Below are 13512 nucleotides of genomic sequence, written 5' to 3'. Positions count from 1 at the left end.
CTTAAACAATCGCCGCCGCGACGCCGGAGGCAACTTGCGATGTGCGAAGAAAAGAGAAGAAAAAGGGGCATAAAGAACAGGGCACGGCAGGACGACAAGAAAAAAAAAGAAGGGAGAGAAGGCAAAGAAGGAAGAGGAGAGAAGAAAGCATAAGTTGGAAAGAAAAAATAGAGAAGAATGGAAGATAATAAAAAAATAAAGTAGGAAAGAAACGAAGAACGAGACAAAAAGAAATAACGGAAGGTAAAAGAAAGAGAAAAGGGGAAAAAACGAGAAAAAGGAAGAAGGAGCAAATAATGAAAAAGAAAGGGGGCGGGGAAAGAGAGAGGAGTAGACGAGCGGGTCCGCGGTCGCTGTCGGGGAGCGTGCGAGGCGGCGGAGCAGCACACGGTGTCGCTGCAGGCTCAGGAACGGCGGCGGAGCGGCGCGTCGGCTCCGCCCCGGTGCGGCGGAGAGCCCGGCTGTGAGCGCGGGGGGGGCGGCGCGGCGCGGCGCGGTGCGGTCAGCAGAGCCGGCGCGTCCGGGCGGCGGCGGGGAGCCGTGCGGGGCCCGTGCGGGAAGGGCGGCGGGTGCGATGGGCGTGTGGTGGGCGCCCGCGGTGCGGGTGCTGGTGCTGCAGGCGGCCTGGGCGCTGGGCGGCGGGCAGGTGCGCTACTCGGTGCCGGAGGAAGCCAAGGCCGGGACGGTGGTGGGCCGCCTGGCGCAGGACCTGGGCCTGGAGGCGGGCGAGGCGGAGGCGCGGCGGCTGCGGCTGGTGGCGCAGGGCCGGCGGGCGAGCGTGGAGGTGAGCGGGGCGAGCGGGGCGCTGGTGGTGAGCTCGCGGCTGGACCGGGAGGAGCTGTGCGGGAAGAGCGCGCCGTGCGCCCTGCGCCTGGAGGTGCTGGTGGAGCGGCCGCTGCGCGTCTTCCACGTGGAGCTGGAGGTCACCGACATCAACGACAACGCCCCGCTCTTCCCCGCCGCCCGCAAAAACCTCAGTTTACCGGAGAACTCCCCCGCCGGGTCCCGGTTCCCGCTGGAGGGCGCGTCGGATGCAGATATCGGAGCCAACGCGCAGCTCTCCTATGCGCTCAGCCCCAACGAGCATTTCGCTCTGGATTTACATCGCAGTGAAGAGTACCGAGAATCCCTGTTCCTGGTTCTTGCGAAACCGCTGGACCGCGAGTCGGTGGCTGTGCACCGTCTGGTGCTGACGGCGAGTGACGGGGGCCGGCCACCGCTGACGGGCACGGTGGAGCTGGTGATCTCGGTGCTGGACGCCAACGACAACGCGCCCCAGTTCAACCAGTCGGTGTATAAAGTGCAGCTGCCGGAGAGCGCTACCGAGGGGACGCTGGTGGCGCGGGTGAACGCCACGGATCCGGACGAGGGAAGCAACAGAGAAATGAGGTTTACATCAAACAATGTTTTTCCCCTAAAGGGGTTAAATTTTTTTATTTTAAATCCGAAGTCGGGTGAGATCCGTCTGACGGGCGCCCTGGACTTTGAAGACGTCCGTTCATACGAGATCCAGGTTGAAGCAACAGACAAAGGGACGCCGCCGCTGTCGGGTCACTGCAAGGTGGTGGTGGAGGTGCTGGACGTGAACGACAACGCGCCGGAGGTGTGGGTGACGTCGCTGTCCGTGCCGGTGCCGGAGGACGCGGCGGTGGGGACGGTGGTGGCGCTGCTGAGCGTGTCGGACCGGGACTCGGGGGCGAACGGTCGCGTGCGGTGCGCGGTGTGGCCGGCGTCGCCGTTCGGGCTGGTGGCGACGTTCGCGGGCTCGTACTCGCTGGTGCTGCGGGAGGCGCTGGACCGGGAGCGGGTGGCGGAGTACGAGGTGGAGGTGCGGGCGGAGGACGGCGGGGCGCCGCCGCTGCGCGCCAGCCGCGGGGTGCGCGTGCCGGTGTCGGACGTGAACGACAACGCGCCGGCGTTCGCGCAGGCCGTGTACACGGTGCTGGCGCGGGAGAACAACGCGGCGGGCGCGGAGCTGGCGCGGCTGTGGGCGCGGGACCCGGACGAGGCGGGCAACGGGCGCGTGAGCTACTCGGTGGCGGAGGGCGGCGGCGGCGCGGTGTCGGGCGGGGTGTGGCGGTCGGCGTCGAGCTACGTGTCGGTGGACGCGGAGAGCGGTCGGCTGTGGGCGCTGCAGCCGCTGGACTACGAGGAGCTGCAGGTGCTGCAGTTCGAGGTGCGGGCGGTGGACGCGGGGGAGCCGCCGCTGTGCGGCAACGCGACGGTGCAGCTCTTCGTGGTGGACGAGAACGACAACGCGCCGGCGCTGCTGCCTCCTGCCGGCGGCGGGCCGGGCCCCGGGGCCGCGGGCGAGGCGGCGTCGGGGCCGGGCTCGGGGGCGCTGTGGGCGTGGGCGGCGTGGGGGGCGCCGGCGGGGCAGGTGGTGGCGAAGATCCGCGCGGTGGACGCGGACTCGGGCTACAACGCGTGGCTGCGCTACGAGCTGTGGGAGCCGCGGGGGAAGGGCCCGTTCCGCGTGGGGCTGTACAGCGGCGAGGTGAGCACGGCGCGGGCGCTGGAGGAGGCGGACGGCCCGCGGCAGCGGCTGGTCATCGTGGTGCGGGACCACGGGGAGCCGGCGCGCTCGGTCACGGCCACGCTGAGCGTGTCGCTGGTGGAGGGCGCCGAGGCGGCTCTGGCGGCCGCGGGCTCGTCGGGGCCGGGGCCGGGGCTGCGTGCGGCCGCGGGCGCGGAGGGCGACGCGGCGGCGGCGGCGTCGACGAACGTGTGGCTGGTGGTGGCCATCTGCGCGGTGTCGAGCCTGTTCCTGCTGGCCGTGGTGCTGTACGGGGCGTCGCGGTGGGCGCCGCGGGCGGCCGTGCTGTCGGGGCCCGGGCCGGCGACGCTGGTGTGCGCCAGCGAGGTGGGGAGCTGGTCGTACTCGCAGCGCCAGAGCCGGAGCCTGTGCGTGACGGACGGCGCGGGCAAGAGCGACCTGATGGTTTTCAGCCCCAACTTCCCGCCGCCGCCCGGCCCCGCGGCGAAGGAGACGCAGCCGGAGCCGCCCGCTCTGCTGGACACGGTCAGTGCCCCCCCCTTCCCCGCCCCTTCCCGCGACGCCCCTGCCCCTCTGTCGCCCTTGTCGCCCGCCCCCCTGGCCGGCGGTGGCGGTGGCCGGGCTCAGCCCCCGGTGCCCGAGGGTGGTGGTCGCTGGGCAGGTGCTGGAGGCTCCTGACGGGACTGTTGCACCTGCCTTTGTGTCCTTGCCGGAGCCCCTTGACTCTTGGGGTACGGGAGGAATGAAGATCTGGCCGCACCCTGCAGCAGTTCTTGTCCACAGCTGGGGTTTGCTCATCAGCGTTTGGGTTTTTCTGTCAGAGGCTGGAATGAACGCCATTGCTGTTTAGAGCTGTTGCGACATGACCTTTAGGAAGAGTATTGCTCCCAGGGCTGCCCCATTTCCATCTGAGCTGGCTGAGGCATTGCCGAGCATGAAGAGTCCGCAGTAGAGCATCTGCCCGATATTGTGTGTGTGATGCCTTTCTGTGTTCTTTATGCATTTCCCAGAGTGGGGAATGTAGGATGCCTAGAGGAAAGCACGGGGCAGGATGGCCATAAAGGATTTTTTTAAAGATGATTGTTTCCCAGGCTCCAAGGGCCTGGAGATGGAGGCCATCTGGATCTTGAGACAGTGTGTGTTACTGAGATGCCCACAATGTCCTTGTGGTGTGTTGTCCTTGGCTGGATGCCAGGTGCCTCCTCGAACTACTGTGTCATTCCTATCTACAGTCAAACACAGGGAGAAACGAGCTGAAAAAACCCCACTTGTGGTCCAAGATAAGGAGTCAGCAGTAAAGTATCTGCCTGACACTGTGTGTGTCTGATGCCTTCACATGTTCTTAATGTTGCTGTCATTGATGGGAAGGGTAAGCAAAAGTAGGTTTGAGCCTTGAGGTGAGAAAGTAAACTCTTTCATGTCCCAGAAGTGAATGTTGCAGTGGCACTGAGTAGGGCCTGTCCTTTTCAATATCAAAAGTCGCACATGTGGAATCCAAGGAAAGCAAAAGGTGTTATTTTCTACCTCCAGTCAGCAGGGGATGTTCAGCCACTTCCCAGGAAGCAGGCCCTCATTCGGAGTAGTGGTTGCTCGGTGAGAGAAATATCATAACTAATGCCCCACCGTCGTCCTCCTTTCTGTTAGCTTTTATATCTGAGCAAGCATCATATGATATGGAATATGCCATTGGTCACTTTGGGTCATGTGCCCTGGATATGTCCCCTCACAAGATCTTGCCCACCTGTAGCCTTCTGGTGAGAGTGTGGGGAAAGGTTGGAGAGACAGCTTTGGTGCTGTGCAAGCACTGCTCAGCAGTAGTCAAAACAGTGGTGTTTTACCACTGCCTTTCTATCTACCAACAGAAGCACAGCATTATAAGGGCTGCTATGAGGCTCAGCCAGACCCAATAGAGTTGTCTGAAGTTCTGAAGATGCCACACCATAGTGGCCCTGGTGCTGCTGCCTGCCTGACATAGGCAAAGTGTTGGTAAGAGGCGATGAAATGCAGACTGCTGAATGTTGTCTGATGAACATTTTCACTGCTGTCTTGGGAAGGGTGCTGTGGGAGGTTAGTGCTTCAACCTCTGTCCTTGTGTGCTGTTTGGCATCTATAGTAGCTTCTGCACTGCTGATGCTGCCATGATGGTTCCGTGGTCATCCTCAGTTAGGATTTGTAAGGGCACGTGATGAGGTGGATGTAGCCTTTGTGGTCTTGACTTCCCCTGCTTGTGCAGTTGCACATTGGCTTTGGTAGGAACGTGTGTGTGTGGTGTGCCATTGCATGCACGGCTCATTCTGATGTGTGCATGTTCAGAGAAAAGCCTGCAGAGCAGCCCAGCTCTGGTTTTAGGTGGCACAAATTCCCCCACCCGGTTGACATGGTGAGATTGCTTGCGCTTCAGCCTCTGGTGTGGTTCTGTCCAAGAATAAGATCTGTGTGGAGTGGGATCAGAGGTGTCAGAGCTCTGATCGCAGAATCCTTAAGAACTCCATTTCTATATGAAATTGCTGAAAAAGCACAAAGCATCCAGGCAGATTCCGTCTGCTGTCCTTGTGTAATCGTGGTCATCTACAGGAGTTTCCACAGCCATTGATGTTGCCGTGTTGGTTCCTCGATCCTCCTCAGGCAGGATTTTAACAGGGAGGTAAGGAGGTGTGTGTGACCTTTGGGTGCTCAACTTTCCCTGCTCGTCTGGTCTCAGCAGAGATGGTGTGTCCTCTTGCCAGTGTTGACTCATTCTGATACGTGCACATAGACACGAAACCCTGCACAGCAGCACAGCTCTGGTGTTGTGTCGTGGAAATTCTCCCACCCAACTGGTATTTTGGGTGTGCTTGCGTTTCAGCCTTTGGTGTGGTTCTCTCAAGGAATAAAATCCCTGCAGAGTGGGATCTGAGGTGTCCCAGCTGTAATCACAGACACTCTAAAAACGTGCAGCTCTGTGGTGTTCCCATTGGAGATTGCTGAGAAGGGGTAAAAGGCTTCCGGGTGCAGTTCATGTGACTGGGAAGAGTCTGCCAGGCACTGTGTGGCTTTGCATTCCTCCATAGTTTCTTTCTGCCAGTTGTGAGGGAAGGTGAGGATGTGCAAAGGCCTGGGTTGTGCTCAGAGTGGGGTTTAGAGCTGGGGCGTGTTGTTGGGTTAGAGCAGTATCTGGGTCTTGCCGTTGTGATCCTGCTAGTGGCACCGAGTAGGGCCTGGTCATGTGTTAAGGGTGAGGGTGACTTTGAGCGGGGAAGAGGGTTGCCTGGGGGGAATGGAGATGCTGGGTTGAACATGGCCTGTGTCATTGTGGAAGGACTGGAGAATGTCTGCTCAGCCCTGGAGATGACATTTGCCATGGCACGGGACAGAGTATATTCCAGTAGAAATCCTTGAGAAGACTCCCAGCACACTCTGCTACTTTCCCACAACCTTCTCGGGACCTCCAGAAGTTCCACATATGGTAAGGCACTGGTGATCTTTGTGGTATTACTGATTGTTAAGTCTCATGATAGACATGCCTTTAGTTCCTTTCTTTTGACATGGAATGTTACTGCTCAAGTGGAAAATTTTGCACATTTGGTCACGGAGCCACCCTTCACCGAATGTGTCTGTGTTATCTTTCTGCTCTGAATCTTGCTAGGCAGGAGAAGAAGTTCTCTCTCTATTCAAGATGTGTGCAGTCCTTGGGTTTCAGTACAGTGAAATGGGTCCCTTTGGTTTTCTTCTCTGCTCTTACCAAAACCTCCCACCCTTTTGTGTTTTTCTTCTCTCTCATTGGCAGTGTGTTGGTAATGGTTGGTGAGATGCAGCCTGCTGAGTTCTGCAGCTGTCAGTCAGGTTGCAGATATTTGGGTGGTTGGCCATCAGTGTAAGATGTTGCTTTTCCCACTCTCTGGAGCCGAGGTTGACATTCACAAAATGTCCTTGGCTTTCACGTCTCCCTCTTGCTTCCGCTGTGATAGCAGTACATAATGGAGCACTACCCACCACTGAGTGGTTTCAAGGCTTTTGGAGAACTATAGTAGTTTCTTTCTTGACAGAAGTCACTGTTAATTGTAAGATAAAATGTCTCTCAGAGCCAGCTGGCCTGTCCCGAAAATGTTTCTTTTCCAGAAGAAGCAACCACGAATTCTACAGGTGAGTTTCTTGTACCTAAAGAGGCTGTGTTTGAGATATTGTACTTTTGTTCCCGTTCAGCCGTGGTACCTTCACGTTGGGTCAACCAAATGTGTCCTGGATCGTAATGCCTATAGGTTTGGACAGCAAAGCACCGCCACCTGCTTTTGTTCCTGCTTCTGCTGCTTGCAGGAACAGCATGAGCTGATGGCAGAAGGACAGATGGGGAGGACCCCAGTGCGTTTCTGGGAGTGGATGTGTTTAGCATAGATGGGATTTCATATCCAAACCTCTGTGGTCTTCCCTTCGTGGCGTTTGTTTGGCTGAGTGACGCATGGCTCACATTAATGATGGAGTTCATGGGTACCAAGGTTCTTGGAGTGTTGTTCTGGCAGTGCGTGCCTGCCTGCAAGAAGAGGCAAGGGCTTGACATGTGGTGAGCAGCTGGAAAAAATAGCTCTTCATCGAGGTGCAGGGAGAGTGCTTGGGAGCTGTGGTTGCGCCATGCCTTTTCAGCTTTCTTGGAGGATTGGTTGCTGGGCTGGATTTCCCGAAGGGAAGACTGCCCTGGATTTCCTGAACTCTTTGGAGCCTGTTTCATGAAGGTCTGAGTACCTTGGCCTTGGGCTTTTGTCTCTGATGGCGGTGGATTGTGTTCTGATGTGGCAGAGCTGTTCTTTGCCATGTGATGGCCTTGCTGTGTTGTTCGCTGGATCCTTGAGAGGACTGTATGCAAGGAAGAAGCAAGCATGTAAGCGAGAAAGAATGGAAAGAAGGAAGAGATGGTATGGGAGATGACCAGCATCACCGCCGTTATCTCTGCATGCCGAATGGAGGTGAGGAGCTCGGCATCCTGGGTGCTCCAAGGCGCTGTGCAAGGCTTGATGAAAGGTGGTGAGGAAGAGGAATGGGAGCTCATGCCTGAGAGGGCATGTCCGTGCTGCATGGGGTGAGGGTGACGTAGTCATCTAGAAAAGATGTTGGTGAAGGAGCCAAGGAAGAGACAAAGAGAGGACAGGGACGAGAAGGTGGAAGAAGAGCAGGAAGGAAGGAAAAATGTAGAGAAAGTGAAGGAAACGAGAACGAAGCAAGCAACAGCGAGAAAGAAGATAAAGGATGATAGGATGGATGAGTTTATTAGCATGCCCGATCGCTCTGGATTGCTATACACAGAAAGGCGGGGAGGGAGATAAAGGGAGAGATAACGAAAGGAGGAAAGAGCGGAAGAGAGGAAGTGAGTAAGGAAGGAAGAAAGATGACAAAGACGGGAATGATGAAGAAACCTTAAAGCAGATGACCAGGGCGCGCCGATGTTACCTTGCAGGAGTATCGCAGAAGGAAGGTGAAAGAGGAGGAAGGAAACTATGGGAGTAAAAAGCAAGGAAGAAGGGAAGGGCTGATGAGAAGATGTCCAGGACGGGACGACATCACCTGTAGACGCTGAACGGCTTCGGTCCCTAACAGCCTCCGCCTTGGTTAGTGTCCCTCTCTCCGGCACCGGTGGCCGGTAATTAGCGCTGATGGTCCGCAATTAGCGCGGATGGCCCCGGCATTGAGGGCCACCGCCGCGGCGGTGAGGGGACTGGCGATGTGCCAGCGTGGGGTAAAGGAGGGAGCATGGTGGAAAAAGAAGGGAAAGGGGCGTAAAGGAAAGGGCACGGAAGGCAAGAACGAAAAGGATAAGGGAGAGAAGGAGGAGGCGGAAGAGGCGGAAGGAGAAAAGAGCAGAAAGAGAAGAAAGGAACGAGGCAAGAGAAGGGAAGAAAAGGAATTGTGGGAAGAAAGAAGGGGACCGTATGAAATGAAACGTCAGAAGGAGGAGGAAGAGGAGGAAGGCAGGCATGCAAGCCAAAGGCAGGCAGTGAGGAGAAGGACAGCAAGAGGAAGAGGCGGGAGGAGCAGCCGAGCGAGCGGGGAGGTGGCCGGCGCGGGTCCGCGGTCGCTGTCGGGGAGCGTGCGAGGCGGCGGAGCAGCACACGGTGTCGCTGCAGGCTCAGGAACGGCGGCGGAGCGGCGCGTCGGCTCCGCCCCGGTGCGGCGGAGAGCCCGGCTGTGAGCGCGGGGGGGGCGGCGCGGCGCGGCGCGGTGCGGTCAGCAGAGCCGGCGCGTCCGGGCGGCGGCGGGGAGCCGTGCGGGGCCCGTGCGGGAAGGGCGGCGGGTGCGATGGGCGTGTGGTGGGCGCCCGCGGTGCGGGTGCTGGTGCTGCAGGCGGCCTGGGCGCTGGGCGGCGGGCAGGTGCGCTACTCGGTGCCGGAGGAAGCCAAGGCCGGGACGGTGGTGGGCCGCCTGGCGCAGGACCTGGGCCTGGAGGCGGGCGAGGCGGAGGCGCGGCGGCTGCGGCTGGTGGCGCAGGGCCGGCGGGCGAGCGTGGAGGTGAGCGGGGCGAGCGGGGCGCTGGTGGTGAGCTCGCGGCTGGACCGGGAGGAGCTGTGCGGGAAGAGCGCGCCGTGCGCCCTGCGCCTGGAGGTGCTGGTGGAGCGGCCGCTGCGCGTCTTCCACGTGGAGCTGGAGGTCACCGACATCAACGACAACGCCCCGCTCTTCCCCGCCGCCCGCAAAAACCTCAGTTTATCGGAGAACTCCCCCGCCGGGTCCCGGTTCCCGCTGGAGGGCGCGTCGGATGCAGATATCGGAGCCAACGCGCAGCTCTCCTATGCGCTCAGCCCCAACGAGCACTTTACGCTCGATTTTAAGTCCTCTGATGAAAATAGGAAATCCCTGTTTCTGGTTCTTGCGAAACCGCTGGACCGCGAGTCGGTGGCTGTGCACCGTCTGGTGCTGACGGCGAGTGACGGGGGCCGGCCGCCGCTGACGGGCACGGTGGAGCTGGTGATTTCGGTGCTGGACGCCAACGACAACGCGCCCCAGTTCAACCAGTCGGTGTATAAAGTGCAGCTGCCGGAGAGCGCTACCGAGGGGACGCTGGTGGCGCGGGTGAACGCCACGGATCCGGACGAGGGAATCAATAAGGACTTTTCTTACAGCATCGTCAGTTTGGATCCTGCCGGTAACAGAGACCTTTTCACCATTGATCCGAAGACGGGCGAGATCCGTCTGACGGGCGCCCTGGACTTTGAAGACGTGCATTTACACGAGATACAAATCGAAGCGAGAGACAAAGGCTGGCCGCCGCTGTCGGGTCACTGCAGCGTGGAGCTGGAGGTGCTGGACGTGAACGACAACGCGCCGGAGGTGTGGGTGACGTCGCTGTCGGTGCCGGTGCCGGAGGACGCGGCGGTGGGGACGGTGGTGGCGCTGCTGAGCGTGTCGGACCGGGACTCGGGGGCGAACGGTCGCGTGCGGTGCGCGGTGTGGCCGGCGTCGCCGTTCGGGCTGGTGGCGACGTTCGCGGGCTCGTACTCGCTGGTGCTGCGGGAGGCGCTGGACCGCGAGCGGGTGGCGGAGTACGAGGTGGAGGTGCGGGCGGAGGACGGCGGGGCGCCGCCGCTGCGCGCCAGCCGCGGGGTGCGCGTGCCGGTGTCGGACGTGAACGACAACGCGCCGGCGTTCGCGCAGGCCGTGTACACGGTGCTGGCGCGGGAGAACAACGCGGCGGGCGCGGAGCTGGCGCGGCTGTGGGCGCGGGACCCGGACGAGGCGGGCAACGGGCGCGTGAGCTACTCGGTGGCGGAGGGCGGCGGCGGCGCGGTGTCGGGCGGGGTGTGGCGGTCGGCGTCGAGCTACGTGTCGGTGGACGCGGAGAGCGGTCGGCTGTGGGCGCTGCAGCCGCTGGACTACGAGGAGCTGCAGGTGCTGCAGTTCGAGGTGCGGGCGGTGGACGCGGGGGAGCCGCCGCTGTGCGGCAACGCGACGGTGCAGCTCTTCGTGGTGGACGAGAACGACAACGCGCCGGCGCTGCTGCCTCCTGCCGGCGGCGGGCCGGGCCCCGGGGCCGCGGGCGAGGCGGCGTCGGGGCCGGGCTCGGGGGCGCTGTGGGCGTGGGCGGCGTGGGGGGCGCCGGCGGGGCAGGTGGTGGCGAAGATCCGCGCGGTGGACGCGGACTCGGGCTACAACGCGTGGCTGCGCTACGAGCTGTGGGAGCCGCGGGGGAAGGGCCCGTTCCGCGTGGGGCTGTACAGCGGCGAGGTGAGCACGGCGCGGGCGCTGGAGGAGGCGGACGGCCCGCGGCAGCGGCTGGTCATCGTGGTGCGGGACCACGGGGAGCCGGCGCGCTCGGTCACGGCCACGCTGAGCGTGTCGCTGGTGGAGGGCGCCGAGGCGGCGCTGGCGGCCGCGGGCTCGTCGGGGCCGGGGCCGGGGCTGCGTGCGGCCGCGGGCGCGGAGGGCGACGCGGCGGCGGCGGCGGCGGCGTCGACGAACGTGTGGCTGGTGGTGGCCATCTGCGCGGTGTCGAGCCTGTTCCTGCTGGCCGTGGTGCTGTACGGGGCGTCGCGGTGGGCGCCGCGGGCGGCCGTGCTGTCGGGGCCCGGGCCGGCGACGCTGGTGTGCGCCAGCGAGGTGGGGAGCTGGTCGTACTCGCAGCGCCAGAGCCGGAGCCTGTGCGTGACGGACGGCGCGGGCAAGAGCGACCTGATGGTTTTCAGCCCCAACTTCCCGCCGCCGCCCGGCCCCGCGGCGAAGGAGACGCAGCCGGAGCCGCCCGCTCTGCTGGACACGGTCAGTGCCCCCCCCTTCCCCGCCCCTTCCCGCGACACCCCTGCCCCTCTGTCGCCCTTGTCGCCCGCCCCCCTGGCCGGCGGTGGCGGTGGCCGTGCTCAGCCCCCGGTGCCCGAGGGTGGTGGTCGCTGGGCAGGTGCTGGAGGCTCCTGACGGGACCGTTGCACCTGCCTTTGTGTCCTTGCCGGAGCCCCTTGACTCTTGGGGTACGGGAGGAGTGAAGATCTGGCCGCACTCTGCAGCAGTTCTTGTCCACAGCTGAGGTTTGCTCATCAGCGTTTGGGTTTTTCTGTCAGAGGCTGGAATGAACGCCATTGCTGTTTAGAGCTGTTGCGACATGACCTTTAGGAAGAGTATTGCTCCCAGGGCTGCCCCATTTCCATCTGAGCTGGCTGAGGCATTGCCGAGCATGAAGAGTCCGCAGTAGAGCATCTGCCCGATATTGTGTGTGTGATGCCTTTCTGTGTTCTTTATGCATTTCCCAGAGTGGGGAATGTAGGATGCCTAGAGGAAAGCACGGGGCAGGATGGCCATAAAGGATTTTTTTAAAGATGATTGTTTCCCAGGCTCCAAGGGCCTGGAGATGGAGGCCATCTGGATCTTGAGACAGTGTGTGTTACTGAGATGCCCACAATGTCCTTGTGGTGTGTTGTCCTTGGCTGGATGCCAGGTGCCTCCTCGAACTACTGTGTCATTCCTATCTACAGTCAAACACAGGGAGAAAACGAGCTGAAAAAACCCCACTTGTGGTCCAAGATAAGGAGTCAGCAGTAAAGTATCTGCCTGACACTGTGTGTGTCTGATGCCTTCACATGTTCTTAATGTTGCTGTCATTGATGGGAAGGGTAAGCAAAAGTAGGTTTGAGCCTTGAGGTGAGAAAGTAAACTCTTTCATGTCCCAGAAGTGAATGTTGCAGTGGCACTGAGTAGGGCCTGTCCTTTTCAATATCAAAAGTCGCACATGTGGAATCCAAGGAAAGCAAAAGGTGTTATTTTCTACCTCCAGTCAGCAGGGGATGTTCAGCCACTTCCCAGGAAGCAGGCCCTCATTCGGAGTAGTGGTTGCTCGGTGAGAGAAATATCATAACTAATGCCCCACCGTCGTCCTCCTTTCTGTTAGCTTTTATATCTGAGCAAGCATCATATGATATGGAATATGCCATTGGTCACTTTGGGTCATGTGCCCTGGATATGTCCCCTCACAAGATCTTGCCCACCTGTAGCCTTCTGGTGAGAGTGTGGGGAAAGGTTGGAGAGACAGCTTTGGTGCTGTGCAAGCACTGCTCAGCAGTAGTCAAAACAGTGGTGTTTTACCACTGCCTTTCTATCTACCAACAGAAGCACAGCATTATAAGGGCTGCTATGAGGCTCAGCCAGACCCAATAGAGTTGTCTGAAGTTCTGAAGATGCCACACCATAGTGGCCCTGGTGCTGCTGCCTGCCTGACATAGGCAAAGTGTTGGTAAGAGGCGATGAAATGCAGACTGCTGAATGTTGTCTGATGAACATTTTCACTGCTGTCTTGGGAAGGGTGCTGTGGGAGGTTAGTGCTTCAACCTCTGTCCTTGTGTGCTGTTTGGCATCTATAGTAGCTTCTGCACTGCTGATGCTGCCATGATGGTTCCGTGGTCATCCTCAGTTAGGATTTGTAAGGGCACGTGATGAGGTGGATGTAGCCTTTGTGGTCTTGACTTCCCCTGCTTGTGCAGTTGCACATTGGCTTTGGTAGGAACGTGTGTGTGTGGTGTGCCATTGCATGCACGGCTCATTCTGATGTGTGCATGTTCAGAGAAAAGCCTGCAGAGCAGCCCAGCTCTGGTTTTAGGTGGCACAAATTCCCCCACCCGGTTGACATGGTGAGATTGCTTGCGCTTCAGCCTCTGGTGTGGTTCTGTCCAAGAATAAGATCTGTGTGGAGTGGGATCAGAGGTGTCAGAGCTCTGATCGCAGAATCCTTAAGAACTCCATTTCTATATGAAATTGCTGAAAAAGCACAAAGCATCCAGGCAGATTCCGTCTGCTGTCCTTGTGTAATCGTGGTCATCTACAGGAGTTTCCACAGCCATTGATGTTGCCGTGTTGGTTCCTCGATCCTCCTCAGGCAGGATTTTAACAGGGAGGTAAGGAGGTGTGTGTGACCTTTGGGTGCTCAACTTTCCCTGCTCGTCTGGTCTCAGCAGAGATGGTGTGTCCTCTTGCCAGTGTTGACTCATTCTGATACGTGCACATAGACACGAAACCCTGCACAGCAGCACAGCTCTGGTGTTGTGTCGTGGAAATTCTCCCACCCAACTGGT

The 13512-nt window shown here is 59.9% G+C and overlaps 2 protein-coding genes across 2 annotated transcripts; both read left to right on the top strand.

The window, feature by feature from the left end:
• Window positions 1–259: 259 nt before the first annotated feature.
• On the top strand, window positions 260–3273 carry LOC119152822 (protocadherin alpha-2-like). The gene has a single exon (XM_037398523.1). It carries the CDS (start codon window positions 575–577, stop codon window positions 3173–3175), a length of 2601 nt encoding a protein of 866 aa, XP_037254420.1. The 5' UTR covers window positions 260–574; the 3' UTR covers window positions 3176–3273.
• A 5130-nt stretch (window positions 3274–8403) lies between these two features.
• Window positions 8404–11448, top strand: LOC119152852 (protocadherin alpha-3-like). The gene has a single exon (XM_037398578.1). The coding sequence runs from the start codon at window positions 8762–8764 to the stop codon at window positions 11366–11368; it is 2607 nt and encodes an 868-aa protein (XP_037254475.1). The 5' UTR covers window positions 8404–8761; the 3' UTR covers window positions 11369–11448.
• Window positions 11449–13512: the final 2064 nt, after the last annotated feature.

This window comes from Falco rusticolus, chromosome 8, assembly GCF_015220075.1.
Source record: "Falco rusticolus isolate bFalRus1 chromosome 8, bFalRus1.pri, whole genome shotgun sequence".
NCBI lineage: Eukaryota > Metazoa > Chordata > Aves > Falconiformes > Falconidae > Falco > Falco rusticolus.
Note: the sequence above shows the minus strand (reverse complement) of the source record. Positions and strands in the feature narration are given on the sequence as shown.

Excerpts from the sequence above, each read along its gene's own strand:
- LOC119152822 (XM_037398523.1), top strand. The coding sequence starts at position 575 with ATGGGCGTGTGGTGGGCGCCCGCGGTGCGGGTGCTGGTGCTGCAGGCG.
- LOC119152852 (XM_037398578.1), top strand. The coding sequence starts at position 8,762 with ATGGGCGTGTGGTGGGCGCCCGCGGTGCGGGTGCTGGTGCTGCAGGCG.